This window comes from Dama dama, chromosome 6 (genome assembly GCF_033118175.1).
Source record: "Dama dama isolate Ldn47 chromosome 6, ASM3311817v1, whole genome shotgun sequence".
In the NCBI taxonomy this organism is placed as follows: Eukaryota; Metazoa; Chordata; class Mammalia; order Artiodactyla; family Cervidae; genus Dama; species Dama dama.
This window is the reverse complement of record NC_083686.1, coordinates 15,211,929-15,225,942: the sequence shown is the minus strand read 5'-3', so window position 1 is coordinate 15,225,942 and position 14,014 is coordinate 15,211,929. Positions and strand designations below refer to the sequence as shown.

The 14,014-nt window shown below is 36.8% G+C and overlaps 1 protein-coding gene across 9 annotated transcripts in view; it reads left to right on the top strand.

Moving 5' to 3' along the window:
* Positions 1 to 14,014, top strand: part of PTPN13 (protein tyrosine phosphatase non-receptor type 13) — a 212,479-nt gene that overhangs the window by 153,121 nt on the left and 45,344 nt on the right. For all 9 annotated transcript variants that reach the window (XM_061145598.1, XM_061145595.1, XM_061145601.1 and 6 more), the window contains one exon: positions 13,699 to 13,788. In XM_061145598.1, coding sequence (XP_061001581.1) covers positions 13,699 to 13,788 — 90 coding nt within the window. The remainder of the gene's footprint in view (positions 1 to 13,698; positions 13,789 to 14,014) is intronic.

The following is a 14,014-nucleotide window of genomic DNA, read 5'->3' as shown; positions in this document are numbered from 1 at the left end:
GGGACCTGTAATGTAGACTACTATGAAGTGACAAATTCGAGATAAGGACACTAATTGGGGAGCTAAGATAGCTTAGATGGGAGATAATTTTGATTGAAAAGAGCTTTAACTGAGGTAGTTATTTGAAAGGGATGCTTCTGCTGAATCTTGAAATAAAAGGAGTATTTATTCAGGCAGAATGATATAGATGAGTATTTCAGAGCAAGGACATAGTGTGATCAAAGACATGCAGACATGGGAGAAGATAACCAGATTCAAGGAAATGTACGAATCTCAGACTGGGGGTGTGTTGGGGTCAAGGTGAAGGTCAAGAACTAAATGTGGACTGTCATTGAATCTTACCATAAATCTTTTGGAAAGAATCTGAAGACTTTAAATGTTGAGGTAAAGAGTTTAGAAAGAATCTGAGAAGAAACAGAATTGTAAGAAAAAAAACTTTGTGCAATTATTTGAAAGTCATTCAGAATTCAGGTTCAGAATGTTTAGAATTTAGCTTACTTTCATGTACATTATTTTTATTTTTCTAACAACTTTCATGGGTCTAAAGAATATTATTATCACTATGTATACACTATATTTTCTCCAAAAATGTTTACGTTTTACCCTTAAATTCTTAAGGTTGAAATAATCAGAAGCCTGATGAGAAGGAAGCAAATATGCTAATCAAAAGTGTTAATATAAAAAAAAAGTGTTAATATAGTTAAACTTGATGAAACTTTTAAGTTTTGTTCTCATTTTCCTGAGAGCCAAGGCAAAAATAAAGGCATGAATATTGGTTGAACCATATGAAACGTGTTTTTGTAGGCCAAAACTGTCAGACCCCAGTAAATTATTTTGTATAATTCTCATTCTGTAATAGAAATACAAATACACATGCAAGAGAACATTTTTCTTGGAAGCAAAATTGTGTCCCAAAGTAGCTCTTTTTACTTTTATAATATCTTAAATACTCAGAACAAATAAAGATTTTTTTCATTTCATAGTTTTAAATGTATCAATCCTCAAAAAATCTGAGTGTATACGATTAAAGAAAAAGTTGGTCAACTTATACTTGGGCCTAAGTTACTAAGACCTTGTTGTATAGCTTTTTGGTAACCAAAAATCTATTATATAGCTTTCTTTCTTTGTTTTTCATGGACTAAAGTTAGAATACCTCTATACCTAAAAGAGCTCAATTATTAACATGTCCATAATGGTTGTACTTATTGTCTGACAGTTCCTTAGTGCTTACTATGTGCCAAACACTTTTCTAAGTGTGTTATGTTTAGTTCTCAGTCCCCACAACAGTCCTGTGAGGTGGGTCTAATGTTATTTTCTTTTCACATATGAGACGCCAAAGAACAAAGAGGTTGAGGTGCACAGTATGTCATGGAGCTGGCAAAAGCTGGTGCTGTGATGCGAATGCAGGGTGTCTGTTTCCAGAGCCCACACTCTAAACCACCCTTTAGACTGTCTCCTAGAAAAATAATGCCTAATTATTTGTAGGTATTATTTTTCCCAGCTAAACTTTTGAAAGAAGCTGGATAATAATCTATTCAAGGATGAGAACCTGAAATGTGTTCTTTACTTAGATTCTAACAGAAAAGAATGTGAACTTACATTCTGAATACCAAATGAACAGCCTGTGGACAGTAGGGTCTATGTTTAAAGCTCTGGGCACCTTTATTTTCCCACCTGCCCCCTATAGCAGGGCCAATCCACCTTCCCATGGAGGCATTCCCGTGTTGGCTTACAGACAAGTTTATATTTTCTTTAAGATTCTCCTTGAATCTCTCCAAGTAGCCCTGAATTAATTAATGTCAAGAATTGAGTTTTTACATAATAGAGCATGGCAAACATGTTTTTCCAATTAAGGTAACTGAAAATTAAGAAGTTACTTGCCCATTGGTCAAATATAGGACTTTTTGATTCTAATTTCAGTGTTTTTCTTTGCTCATCAAGACTGTTAGGAGAAAATTAGAAATGAGCATTAACTAATACTGAATTATTTATTACTTAATATAAGAACCAATGAATAAAATTTAATCTTAACCTTTCACAACTTTCAGAGCCCCATAAAGAGTGTGAAACTTAGAGGATAAAAGAAAAAAGGCAAGAGTCTTCCAATCTCATGAAACAAATATGGAAAGGATTCTAGTCCTTTGATTAACTGTAATTTCTACCACCTCGCCAAAAGAAGGTTGCTTAACCTGTCAAAAAGATACACCATACAATAGCCCTTTTTTTCTTTTTTAAAAATTATGAGTTGATTTATAATATATTAGTTTCTAGAGTACAACATAGTAAAGAGTATTTTATATTTCATTAAAAGTTATTATGAAGCAATGTCTATTGTTATTACAAAGCAATAATTCCCTGTACTGTACAATATATCTTGTTGCTTATCTACTTTATACATGATAGTTTGTGTTTCTTAATCCCATACCCCTACCAACCCTCCTTGATTCCATCTTCCCACTGATGACCACTGGTTTGTTTCCTATACCTGTGAATCTGTTTTGCTATATATATCCATTTGTTTTATATTTTAGATTCCACGTATAACTGATATCATATAGTATATGTATTTTCTGTCAGAGTTATTTCCCTAAACCCAGTATTCTTATTCTCTAGGTTCATCCACAATTGCTGCAAATAACAGAATTTCATTCCTATTTATAACTGAGTGATATTCCATTGTGTATTTGTGTATGTGTGTGTGTGTGTGTATCACATCTTCTTTATCCATTCATTCTGTTGATGGACACTTGGGTTGCTTCTGTATCTTAGATATTTGTAAATTGTGCTGCTATGAACTTTGGGGTACATGTGTATTTTTGAATTAGTGATTTTGTTTTTCTTGGATGTATACCCAGGAGTGGAATTGCTGGGTCATGTGATAGTTCTGTTTTTAGGTTTTTGAGAAACATCCATATTGTTTTCCATAGTGGCTGCACCATTTTACATTCCCACCAACAGTGTACAAGGATTCTCTTTTCTCCACACCCCCAATAACATTTGATTTTTGTAGACTTTTATTGTATGTAGCCATTCTGACAGGTGTGAGGTGATAGCTCATTGTGGTTTTAGTCTGCATTTCTGATGATTACTGATTTCAAGTATCTTTTTATGTGCCTGTTGACCATTTGTATGTCTTTTTTGGAAAAATGTCTTTTCAGGCCTTTGGGTCTTTTTTTTTTTGGTTGTGTTTTTTATATTGAGTTGTATGAGTTATATATTTGGGATATTATCCCTTGATGGTCATATTTACAAAATACCTTCTCTCATTCAGTAGATTATCTTTTCATTTTGTCAGTGGTTTCCTTTGCAGAAGTTTTTAAATTTAATTAGGTCTTATTTGTTCATTTTTGCTTTTATGTCGTTTGCCTGAGAAGACATATCCAGAAAAACTATTACTACAGTTTATGTCAAGGTGTGGTTCTGCCTATCTTCTCATCCAGGACTTTTATGGTTTTGGGTTTTTTATCCATTTGGGGTTTATTTTTGTACATGGTATGAGGAAGTGTTCTAATCTCATTATTTGACATGTACTATTCCAGTTTTTTTAAGCATCAGTTATTGAAGAGACTGTCTTTTCTCAATTGTATATTTTACTTCCTTTGCTATACAATAATTGACATGTTCTTATTCAGTCACTCAGTTGTGTCCCACTCTTTGTGACCCCATGAACTGCAGCATGCCAGGGCGCCCTGTCCTTCACCAACTCCTAGAACTTGCTCAAACTCATCTTCATTGAGTCAATGATGCCATCCAACCATCTCATCCTCTGTCGTCCCCTTCCCCTCCTGCCTTCAATCTTTCCCAGCATCAGGGTCATTTCTAATGAGTTGGCTCTTCTCATCGGGTGGACAAAGTATTGCAGCTGCAGCTTCAGTATCAGTCCTTCCAATGAATATTCAGGATTGATTTCCTTTAGGATGGACTGGTTGGATCTCCTTGCAGTCCAAGGGACTATCACGAGTCTTCTCCAACACCACAGTTCAACAGCTTCAATTCTTTAGCACTCAGCCTTCTTTATGGTCCAACTTTCATACCCATACATGACTAATGGAAAAACCGTAGCTTTGACTAGACAGATCTTTGTCGGCAAAGTAATGTCTCTGCTTTTTAATATGCTGTCTAGGTTTGTCATAGCTTTTCTTCAAAGGAACAAGCGTCTTTTAGTTTCATGGCTGCAGTCACCATCTGCAGTGATTTTGGAGCACAAGAAAATAAAGTCTCTCACTGTTTCTGTTGTTTCCCCATCTATTTGGCATGAAGTGATGGGACCAGAAGCCATGATCTTCGTTTTCTGAATGTTGAGTTTTCAGCCAGCTTTTTACTCTCCTCTTTCACCTTCATCAAGAGGTTCTTTAGTTACTCTTCCCTTTCTGCCATAAGGGTGATGTCATCTGCATCTCTGAGCTTACTGTTATTTCTCCTGGCAATCTTGATTCCAATTTGTGCTTCCTCCAGCCAAGCGTTTCTCATGATGTACTCTGCATATAAGTTAAATAGGCAGGGTGACAATATACAGCCTTGACGTTCTCCTTTTCCTATTTGGAACCAGTCTGATGGCCAATGTCCAGTTCTGACTGTTGCTTCTTGACCTGCATACACGTTTCTCAAGAGGCAGGTCAGGTGGTCTGGTATTCCCATCTCTTTCAGAATTTTCCACAGTTTGTTGTGATCCACACAGTCAAAGGCTTTAGCATAGTCATTGCAGCAGAAGCAGATGGTTTTCTAAAATTCTGTAACTTTTTCTGTGATCCAACAGGTGTCAGCAATTTGATCTCTTGTTCCTCTGCCTTTTCTAAATCCAGCTTGTACATCTGGAAGTTCTCAGTTCACAAACTGTTGAAGCCTAGCTTGGAGAGTTTTGAGCATTACTTTGTTAGTGTTTGGCAAGGGCTTCCCTGCTAGCTCAGCTGGTAAAGAAACCACCTGCAATGCAGGAGACCCCGGTTCATTTCCTGGGTTGGGAAGATCCGCTGAAGGAAGGACAGGCTACCCACTCCAGTATTCTTGGGCTTCCCTTGTGGCTCAGTTGGTAAAGAATCTGCCTGCAATGTGGGAGACCTAGGTTCCATCCCTGGGTTGGGAAGATCCCCTGGAGAAGGGAAAGGTGACCCTCTCCAGTATTCTGGCCCTGGAGAATTCCATGGACTGTATAGTCCATGGGGTTGCAAAGAGTCGGACACTACTGAGCAACTTTCACTTGCTAGTGTGTGAAATGAGTGCAATTGTGCGGTAGTTTGAACATTCTTTGGCATTGCCTTTCGTTGGGATTGGAATGAAAACTGACCTTTTCCAGTTCTGTGGCCACTTCTGAGTTTGCAAATTTGCTGGCATATTGAGTGCCGCACTTCAACAGCATCATCTTTTAGGATTTGAAATAGCTCAATTGGAATTCCATCACCTCCACTAACTTTGTTTTTAGTGATGCTTCCTAAGGCCCACTTAACTTCACATTCCAGGATGTCTAGCTCTAGGTGAGTGATCACAGCATTGTGGTTATCTGAGTCATTAAGATCTTTTTTTGTATGGTTCTTCTGTGTATTTTTGCCACCTCTTCTTTATATCTTCTGCTCCTGTTAGGGCCATACCATTTCTGTCCTTTATTGTGCCCATCTTTGCATGAAATGTTCCCTTAGTATCTCTGATTTTCTTGAAGAGATCTCTAGTCTTTCCTATTCTGTTGTTTTCCTCTATTTCTTTGCATTGATCACTTAGGAAGGCTTTCTTATCTCTCCTTGCTGTTCTTTGGAACTTCAGATGGGTGTATCTTTCCCTTTCTCCTTTGCCTTTATCTTCTCTTCTTTTCTCAGCTATTTGTAAGGCCTCCTCAGACAACCCTTTTGCCTTTTTGCATTTCTTTTTCTTGGGGATGGTTTTGATTACCGCCTCCTGTACATTAAAAATCTCCATCCATGGTTCTTCAGGTAATGTCAGATCTAATCCCTTTAATCTATTTGGCATTTCCACTGTATAATTATAAGGGATTTTATTTAGGTCCTACCTGAATGGCCTAATGGTTTTCTCTACTTTCTTCATTTTCAGTTTGATTTTGCAGTAAGGAGTTCATGATCTGAACCGCAGTCAGCTCCTGGTCTTGTTTTTGCTGACTGTATAGAGCTACTCCGTCTTTGGCTGAAGAATATAATCAATCAGATTTTGGTATTGACCATCTGGTGATGTCCATGTGTAGAGTCGTCTCTTGTGTTGTTGAAAAAGTGTGTTTGCTATGACCAGTGTGTTCTCTTGGCAAAACTCTGTTAGCCTTTGCCCTAAGTAACCATAGGTGCATAAATTTATTTCTAGGTTCTCTGTCCCATTGATCTATGTGTCTGCTTTTGTGCCAGTACCATGGTGTTTTTATTACTGTAGCTTTGTGATATAATCTGAAGTCTGAGGTGATGATAACTTTATCCTTTTTTTTTCCAAAATTGCTTTGGCAATTCAGGGTCTTTTGTGGTTCCATATAAATTTTAGGATTATTTCTTCTAGTTCTGTGAAAAATGTCATGCGTATTTTTACATTAAATCTGTAAAGTGCTTTGAGCAGTATGGCCACTGTAGTTTTCAGAGTGAAGATCTTTTACATCCCTGGTTAAGCTTGTTCCTAGGTATTTTATTCTTTTTGATGTGATTTTAAGGAGAATTTTGTTGTTGTTTGCATGCTTTCTTTTTAACTTTCTCTTTCTGATAGTTCCTTAGTAGTACATAGAAAAGCAAAATTTTTTCTTTTTTTTTTTTTTGCTGCACTAGGTCTTCACTGCTGTGTGCAGGCTTTCTCTGGTTGCAGCAATCAAGGGATACTCTTGGATTCAGTGCCCAATCTTCTCATTGTGGTGGCTTTTCTTGTTGCAGAACACAGGTTCTGGGGCACCTGAGCTTCAGTAGTTGTGACACACTGGCCTTATAGTTCCGGCTCACAGGGTCTAGAGCGTGGGCGCAGTATTTGTGGCGCACTGGCTTAGTTGCTCCGCAGCATGTGGAATCTTCTCAGACCAGGAATCAAACCTGTGTCTCTTGCTTTGGCAGGCAGATTCTTATCCACTTTGCCACCAGGGACGTCCACAACAGATTTCTATATGTTAATCTCATATCCTGCAACTTTACTGACTTCAGTACTATGTTGAATAGAAGTAGGAAGATTTGGGCATCCTTGTGTTGTTTCTGAATTTAGAGGAAAGGTTTTCAGCTTTTCACTGTTGAATATGGTGTTAGCTGTGACCAGCGTGTTGGTCACACACTTTATTATGTTGAGATATGTTCTTCCTATACCCACTTTCTGGAGAGTTTTTATCATGAATAGATGTTGAATTTTGTCAGATGCTTTTCTGTGTCTATTGAGATGATCATGTGCTTTTTATCCTTCCCTTTGTTTATGTGGTATATCACAGACTGTTTTGTGAAAGTTGAACAATCCCTGTGTCCCTGGAATAAATCATGGTGTATGATCCTTTTTATATAGTTTTGCATTTGACTTGCTAATGTTTTGTTGAGGATGCTTGCATCTGTATTTATCAAAGATATTGGCTTGTAATTTTCTTTATTTTGTAGTGTCTTTATCTGGTTCATACCGTAATAATGCATGGTGGCCTCCTAGAATGAATTTGCCAGTATTTTGTCATCTTCATTTTGAGGGAATCCTTTGAAAAGCATAGGTGTAATTTCTTCTTTATGTGTTGATAGAATTTTCCTGTGAACTCTCCAGTTCACTTGACTTTTTTTGCTGGGAATTTTTTAATGACAAATTCAATTTTCCTGCTAGTGGTAGGTCTGCTCAAAGTATCCATTTCTTCTTGACTCAATTTTGGCAGTCTGTATGTTTCTAGAAATTGCTCCATTTATTCTACGTTGTCTAGCTTGTTGGCACTTAACTGTAATATTCCCTTCTGATTTTTTTGTATCTCTCTGGTGGGCTTCCCAGGTGGCATGTGGTAGAGAATCCACCTACCAAAGCAGGAGACACATTAAGGAATGCAGGTTCAGTCCCTGGATCAGGACGATCCCCTGAAGGATCGTCCAGTATTCCACTCCAGTATTCTTACCTGGAGAATCCCATGGACAGAGGAGCCTGGCAGGCTGCAGTCCACAGGACCGTAGATTCAGATACTGCCAAGGGGTCAGGTACAACTGAGCACGCACAGTGTTAGTTGCTTCTCCTCTTTTAACTTCCTCTCTGATCCTTATTATTTTCTTCCTTAGGCTGACTTTGGGCTTTGTTATTTTTCTGTTCCCTTTAGCTAGTAGGTTAGGGGAATTTTTTTTCTTAATCTGGTAGATTACGTTGTTTATTTGAGATTAAAAGATTACTTTTTAGTCAGATATCAAGGACCAGTATAATTTAAATGCTAGGGGTTTTTTTTTCCACCTAAAGTTTAATTAGGATACGTACATAGTTGAAGATTATGAAAAATAAAAGTCCAAAGTGCTCACAGAGAATTCAACACATAGGAGAATTAACCAGAAACAAAATATAGAGTCAGATGAATTGAGAACTGAAAGTAACTTAAAAGTTTATCTGAAAAAAATATAAAAAGTTTTATCTAATCCAAGCCTTTCAGTCTGTGAATGGGTTAAATATGTCCCTGAAGTGTTATGTGGCTCTGTTTCACATAGCTAATTTGTGCTGTCACAGAAACAAAACACCAAAGTTTCCATCATGATTTTCTGCTTCTACCACCAGAGCAGTTAGTGTATACGGTGATATAACAATGAATAATACCCCTCTCTGTTTTTATACCAATGTAGTGTTGCTGGTCTGTCACCTCCAGGTTTGAAATGGATCTTTTTTTCCCTAGAGTGAGTGATGAATTTATCCTCTACCTTTTGTCCGTTTCCTCTTAGAACCAATTTTGTGGAGCTGCTTGATAATTGACAAGGGTCTGTATCTGTAACCAGAAAAAAATAATTTTCCTTAGAAAAAGAATTATTGATTCACTTAAATCAATTAGATGGCCTTGGCCTTATCTGAAAAGTGTTTTTACTAGGAAATTCAGATAGCTTACTCATATATGTATCTATCATTAGTATCCACAATTATTCTACTTGGGAACTGATAGATCCTCATGAACCTTTTGAGAGATGAGAAAGGCAACACTGAAACAGTCTCTAATGCAGAGAGTGTACCTTTAATTTCTAAATTATACATGTATCAGTTCTTAAGATATTTCACAGGTAAACATTATTGGGAATAACACCAGCATGTATTACTTAAAGAAGTGGAAATTTCTATTTGAGCCTCTTTTTCACATTAAAATATTTGCAGAATTTGCTGTGGCCACAGAAAAAGAAAATTATTTTAAAGATATAAAAAATATTTACCTTGAATATTAATGCTTATTTCCATACAGTAATTAAAATAACTCAGAAATGTCTTGGTACTTGAAATGTCTGGCTCTTCACTTTCAGTGATTGATAAATTCTATTTAATCCTCATTGAATTCTGTATCTTTAAATTTAGTTGGGTTCTTATGTACTATATACCTCCAGATACTTGTCTTTTTTTTTTTTTTTAAGCCAACAGAAAAGTATTTTGAACATCTATGTGAATAGAATACAAGATAAATATAAATTCAGTATGTGCACAGTACTGCTACTAACATGTAGCTCTACACTGACATCCTTCCTCTGTCCCCACGTTAATAAGTCAGGACGACGGGGGTGGTTCCTTGTTATAAAGAGTAGGTTAGCAAAGCTTCACTTTCCAAAATAATATTCAACTCCACCTGACTCATCTTGTATTTTAGCCAAGCTGATCTGTGCCATCTTCCCAGAAGCTTTTCCACCTTTTATCCATCTCAGCTTTTGTTAATGCCTTACCTGATGGTCCAGGGTGGCTCAGACGGTAAAGCATCTGCCTGCAATGCGGGAGACCCAGGTTCAATCCCCGGGTCGGGAAGATCTCCTGGAGAAGGAAATGGCAACCCACTCCAGTAGTCTTGCCAGGAGAACCCCATGGACGGAGAAGCCTGGTAGGTTACAGTCCATGGGGTCGCAAAGAGTCGGACACAACTGAGCAACTTCACTTTCTTTTCTTTCTACGTGTTGTACATGTATACCATCTACATAATCCACTTATTAAATTGTACCTCATGTCCTTGAGGAGCTTCCCAGATGGCGCAGTAGTAAAGAAACTGCCTGCTAATGCAGAAGATGCAAGAGACGTGGGTTTGATCCCCAGGTCAGGAAGATCCCCTGGAGAAGGAAATGGCAACCTGCTCCAGTATTTTTCCTAGAAAATTCCATGGACAGAGGAGCCTGGTGGGCTGCAGCCCATGGAATTATGAAGAGTCGGACATGACTGTGCACATGTGCACATGCACACACTTGTCCCTGAAGTCTTTTATTTCTGGCAGAAAGAAATCTCTCTGCTCTTACAGGTCCGACTCATACTTTTGTGATACAAATATTTCTTTGAGTGGTTAACATTCTGTTAATCAATCAGACTAAATCTTTGTTCTTCTAGCCTGATCAGATTGAGCTCTGATCTGAGCCAACTTTATTATGCTAGCAGTTTTCATATATATTATCACTTTTTTATATTATCTCTTTTTATTTTCTCCAATTGCCTAATGAGGGACTTTCACAGGAATATTATTCAGCAGATGTTGGGTTAGCCAAAAAGTTCACTTGGGTGAAGTCAAATGCATGCCAACCTTCCAGTTTTTTAAAAAGGGACAGAAGGTGGGTGAATTTTCTGGAGCTAATAAGGAAGAACTTGAAGCCACCATTAATGAATTAATCTAATCATGTTTTCTGAAGACATGGCCAGCCATTGGCTGTTTAAACTTGTAATTTTTTTTATTTACACAAAGGAAAGATCAAGTATGAAGATTATATACCTTACTGCCATCTGATAAGTGACAATAAAATATTAACTCTACACTTTAAAAAAAAACAAAAAACAAAAAGTTAACTTGGGTTTTTCTGTTGTTTTGGAAAATCCCAAACGAACTTTTTGGCCAACACAATATTTGAAATTTGAAAGTATAACTGAGTGAATGAATATTCAAATCTCATTGATGAATCCTTGAATATAGAGAGCCTAATGTGTTGCTTCTAGTTAGAGAAATAAATACCAAAAAAAATGCATAATTAGTGTATGTATGTGTGTACTTATATCCCAATATTGTTTACCTAGGAAATGTTTTATATACATGCACACACATATTGTTTAGCCAAATAAGTAGTGTAAATAACCAATCTTGTAAGTACATATTGTTGGAAATGAAAATAAAGAAATGGCATTTTTATTCTTTGAATCAGTACCTTTGACTTGTAGCAGATACTGCTTAAAAACATTCAGAATATTGATCCCTTTTATAATCAAAGGCAGAAACACACTGCATAAAGGAAATGGACTCTGTCTTCACAATGTTGATGATAAAAGTTTACATTTAATACCTAACATGACTTCATCCTGTATTTGTTTCATTTTATCAGTTTCATTCTGTTGTATTTTTTATTCAACTCTAGCTGAAAATTAGTCATCTATTTTAGGATGAAAGTAGAGTCGGACACAACTAAAGCGACTTAGCCGCAGTAGCAGCATATCAGCCACTTAGATAATATTAATTTATACAATAACTAACTCATGAACTTTATTTGTATAAACCCAATATATAAGGCTCTTCACACCATTGTCCAGGGATCTTCTTCCTTTTTTTGATATCTCATTAGTTAGAAATATTGAACTACTACTACTTCTGTTGATTATAGCTGAGTTTATAACTAAGTTTTGGCCAAAAAGAAACAACACAATAGAGACATGTATACTAGAGGAAGCTATCAAGCTTGCACTAGTCCTTGGTGTTTAAGGGACAAGGTTAATTCACTTCAGAGAGCTTCTGATGGTGGTGGTGGTTTTCTGAAATTAAAGGAGTCTATTTCTAGAATATGAACTATCACATTTGCATCGTTTAAGCATTAGTACATGTTGTGTAACATGTTATTATTAATAACATAATAATGCAATTTGAAATCCACGGGTAGTCATATGTTGGCAAATAACCTCTAATTTTCAAAAAGTTTCAATATGCCTAAAAACTATTTAGAGATAAATTTGCAGATTTAAGCAGATGTCTTTCTGAGTGTGTTGAATTCATTTGTGGCCACTACCACCTCCTCACACACAGACAAGTGTCAACTATTAAATTACAGTTGATGTTAAGAAATGCACTAGTTTACTCGAGCTGCCATAACACGGTCCCACAGATTGGGAGGCTTAAACAACATGGATTTGTTCTCATGCTTCTAGAGGTTAGAAGTCTGAGATCAAAGTGTCAGCAGCATTGATTTCTTGAGACCACTGCTTGACTTTGCAGATGGAGGTATTCTGTCTTCACATGATTTTCTCTCTGTGCACACATGTCTATATCCACGTTCCCTCTTTATAAAGTGAAGTCGCTCATCGTGTTTAACTCTTTGCGACCCTGTGGACTGTAGCCCACCAGGCTCCTCCGTCCATGGAGTTTTCCAGGCAAGAGTACTGGAAATGGGTTGCCATTTCCTTCTCCAGGGGATCTTCCCAACCCAGCGATCAAACCCAGGTCTCCCTCATTGCAGGCAGGCGCTTTACCGTCTGAACCAACAGGGAAGCCCCCCTCTTTATAAGGAAGAAGTCATATTGGATTAGGCCACCCTAAACACCTCATTTTAACTTAATTATCTTTTTAAAAACCTGTCTCTAAACATGATTATGAATTCTGCGGTACTAGGAGTTATTGGTTCAGCACATTTATTTGTGGAAAGGGTGGAGGAACACATTTTAACTCATAACAAGAAGTGTGTGTGTGTATTTCTGTGTTTTCACATGCTCTGATTGCTAACTAAATGAAGTAATTTTAATAATATGACAGTTATGTGGCATATTTATTGGTTTAATTTAGGAGATACTTTTCAGTGATCCACTTGCTTAAAAAAAAAAGGTGGAAATAAGAAAAAATAAATTTTAGTTTTGATGCCAACATTCACTCAGTGTATTTAGCATTTATCAAGTCCCTAAGGTGTTTTGCTGGGCAGTGATGCCCACTATAATCTTGAGCAAGTCATGAGCTATTATTCCTTATCTGCTAAAAAGTGACTAAAAATCTCTTTGCCTACCTTGTGAGATTGTTCCATAAATAAAATAAGAAATAAATTGAAGCCCTTTGAGAATATAAATGTGCAGCCAAGTCATTAGATTTAAAAGAATTAATCCTGTCTCTTCGTAAACCTTAGAATTTACCATGAATGTTTTTTACTCATACAAGTAGAAATGCCAGCCACTTACTAGTAGAAGATTTTTATAACATATTGAGCGTTGTCAAATTCAGGAGGTCAGCTATGATGTGACAAAAAGGCATAGAGTATAACAACCTAAGTTTAAGGTTCAGTTCTTACCTGTACTAACTGAGTAAACCTGCTCAAATCATTAAATTTCTTGAGATCTATTTATGCGTTTGTAACTGAAATATACTGATTTCACAGGGAACCATTTATAAGGAATAAATGAATAACATAATCATTTGGTAAACTGTAACTCATTATCAGCAGATAGATCATAGCATCTTATTTATTTATTTATTTATTTTCATAGCATCTTATTTAAAACATGATTTTAAAGTGACTGAGCAATCTAATAGTGAGCTTTATTATTTAAATTGGAACAAGCAGACAGTCTCAGTGCCTAACCATGTTATGTTAATTGTATCTTAAAATTTCCCCATAGATGTGCTACACAAAAGATGGAGCATAGCATCTTCACCAGAAAGGGAGATCACCCTGGTTAACCTGAAAAAAGATGCACAGTATGGCTTAGGTAAGTCACTGAGATTCTTCAAGCTCTGTGAGAATTCAGAACGAAAAGGTTGATTGCATAACATTGGCATTGAGGAACCTGCCTACCTGAGTCCCCTTCTCCCACTTGCCCAGTCAGGAAATGCCAAAGATGAAATGCTTACAAGCAATGTTTCCAACAGATTTAAGTCCCGTCTCACATGTGTTACCTATTAAGTCATATTCAGTATGAGTCTGTACACTTCTGT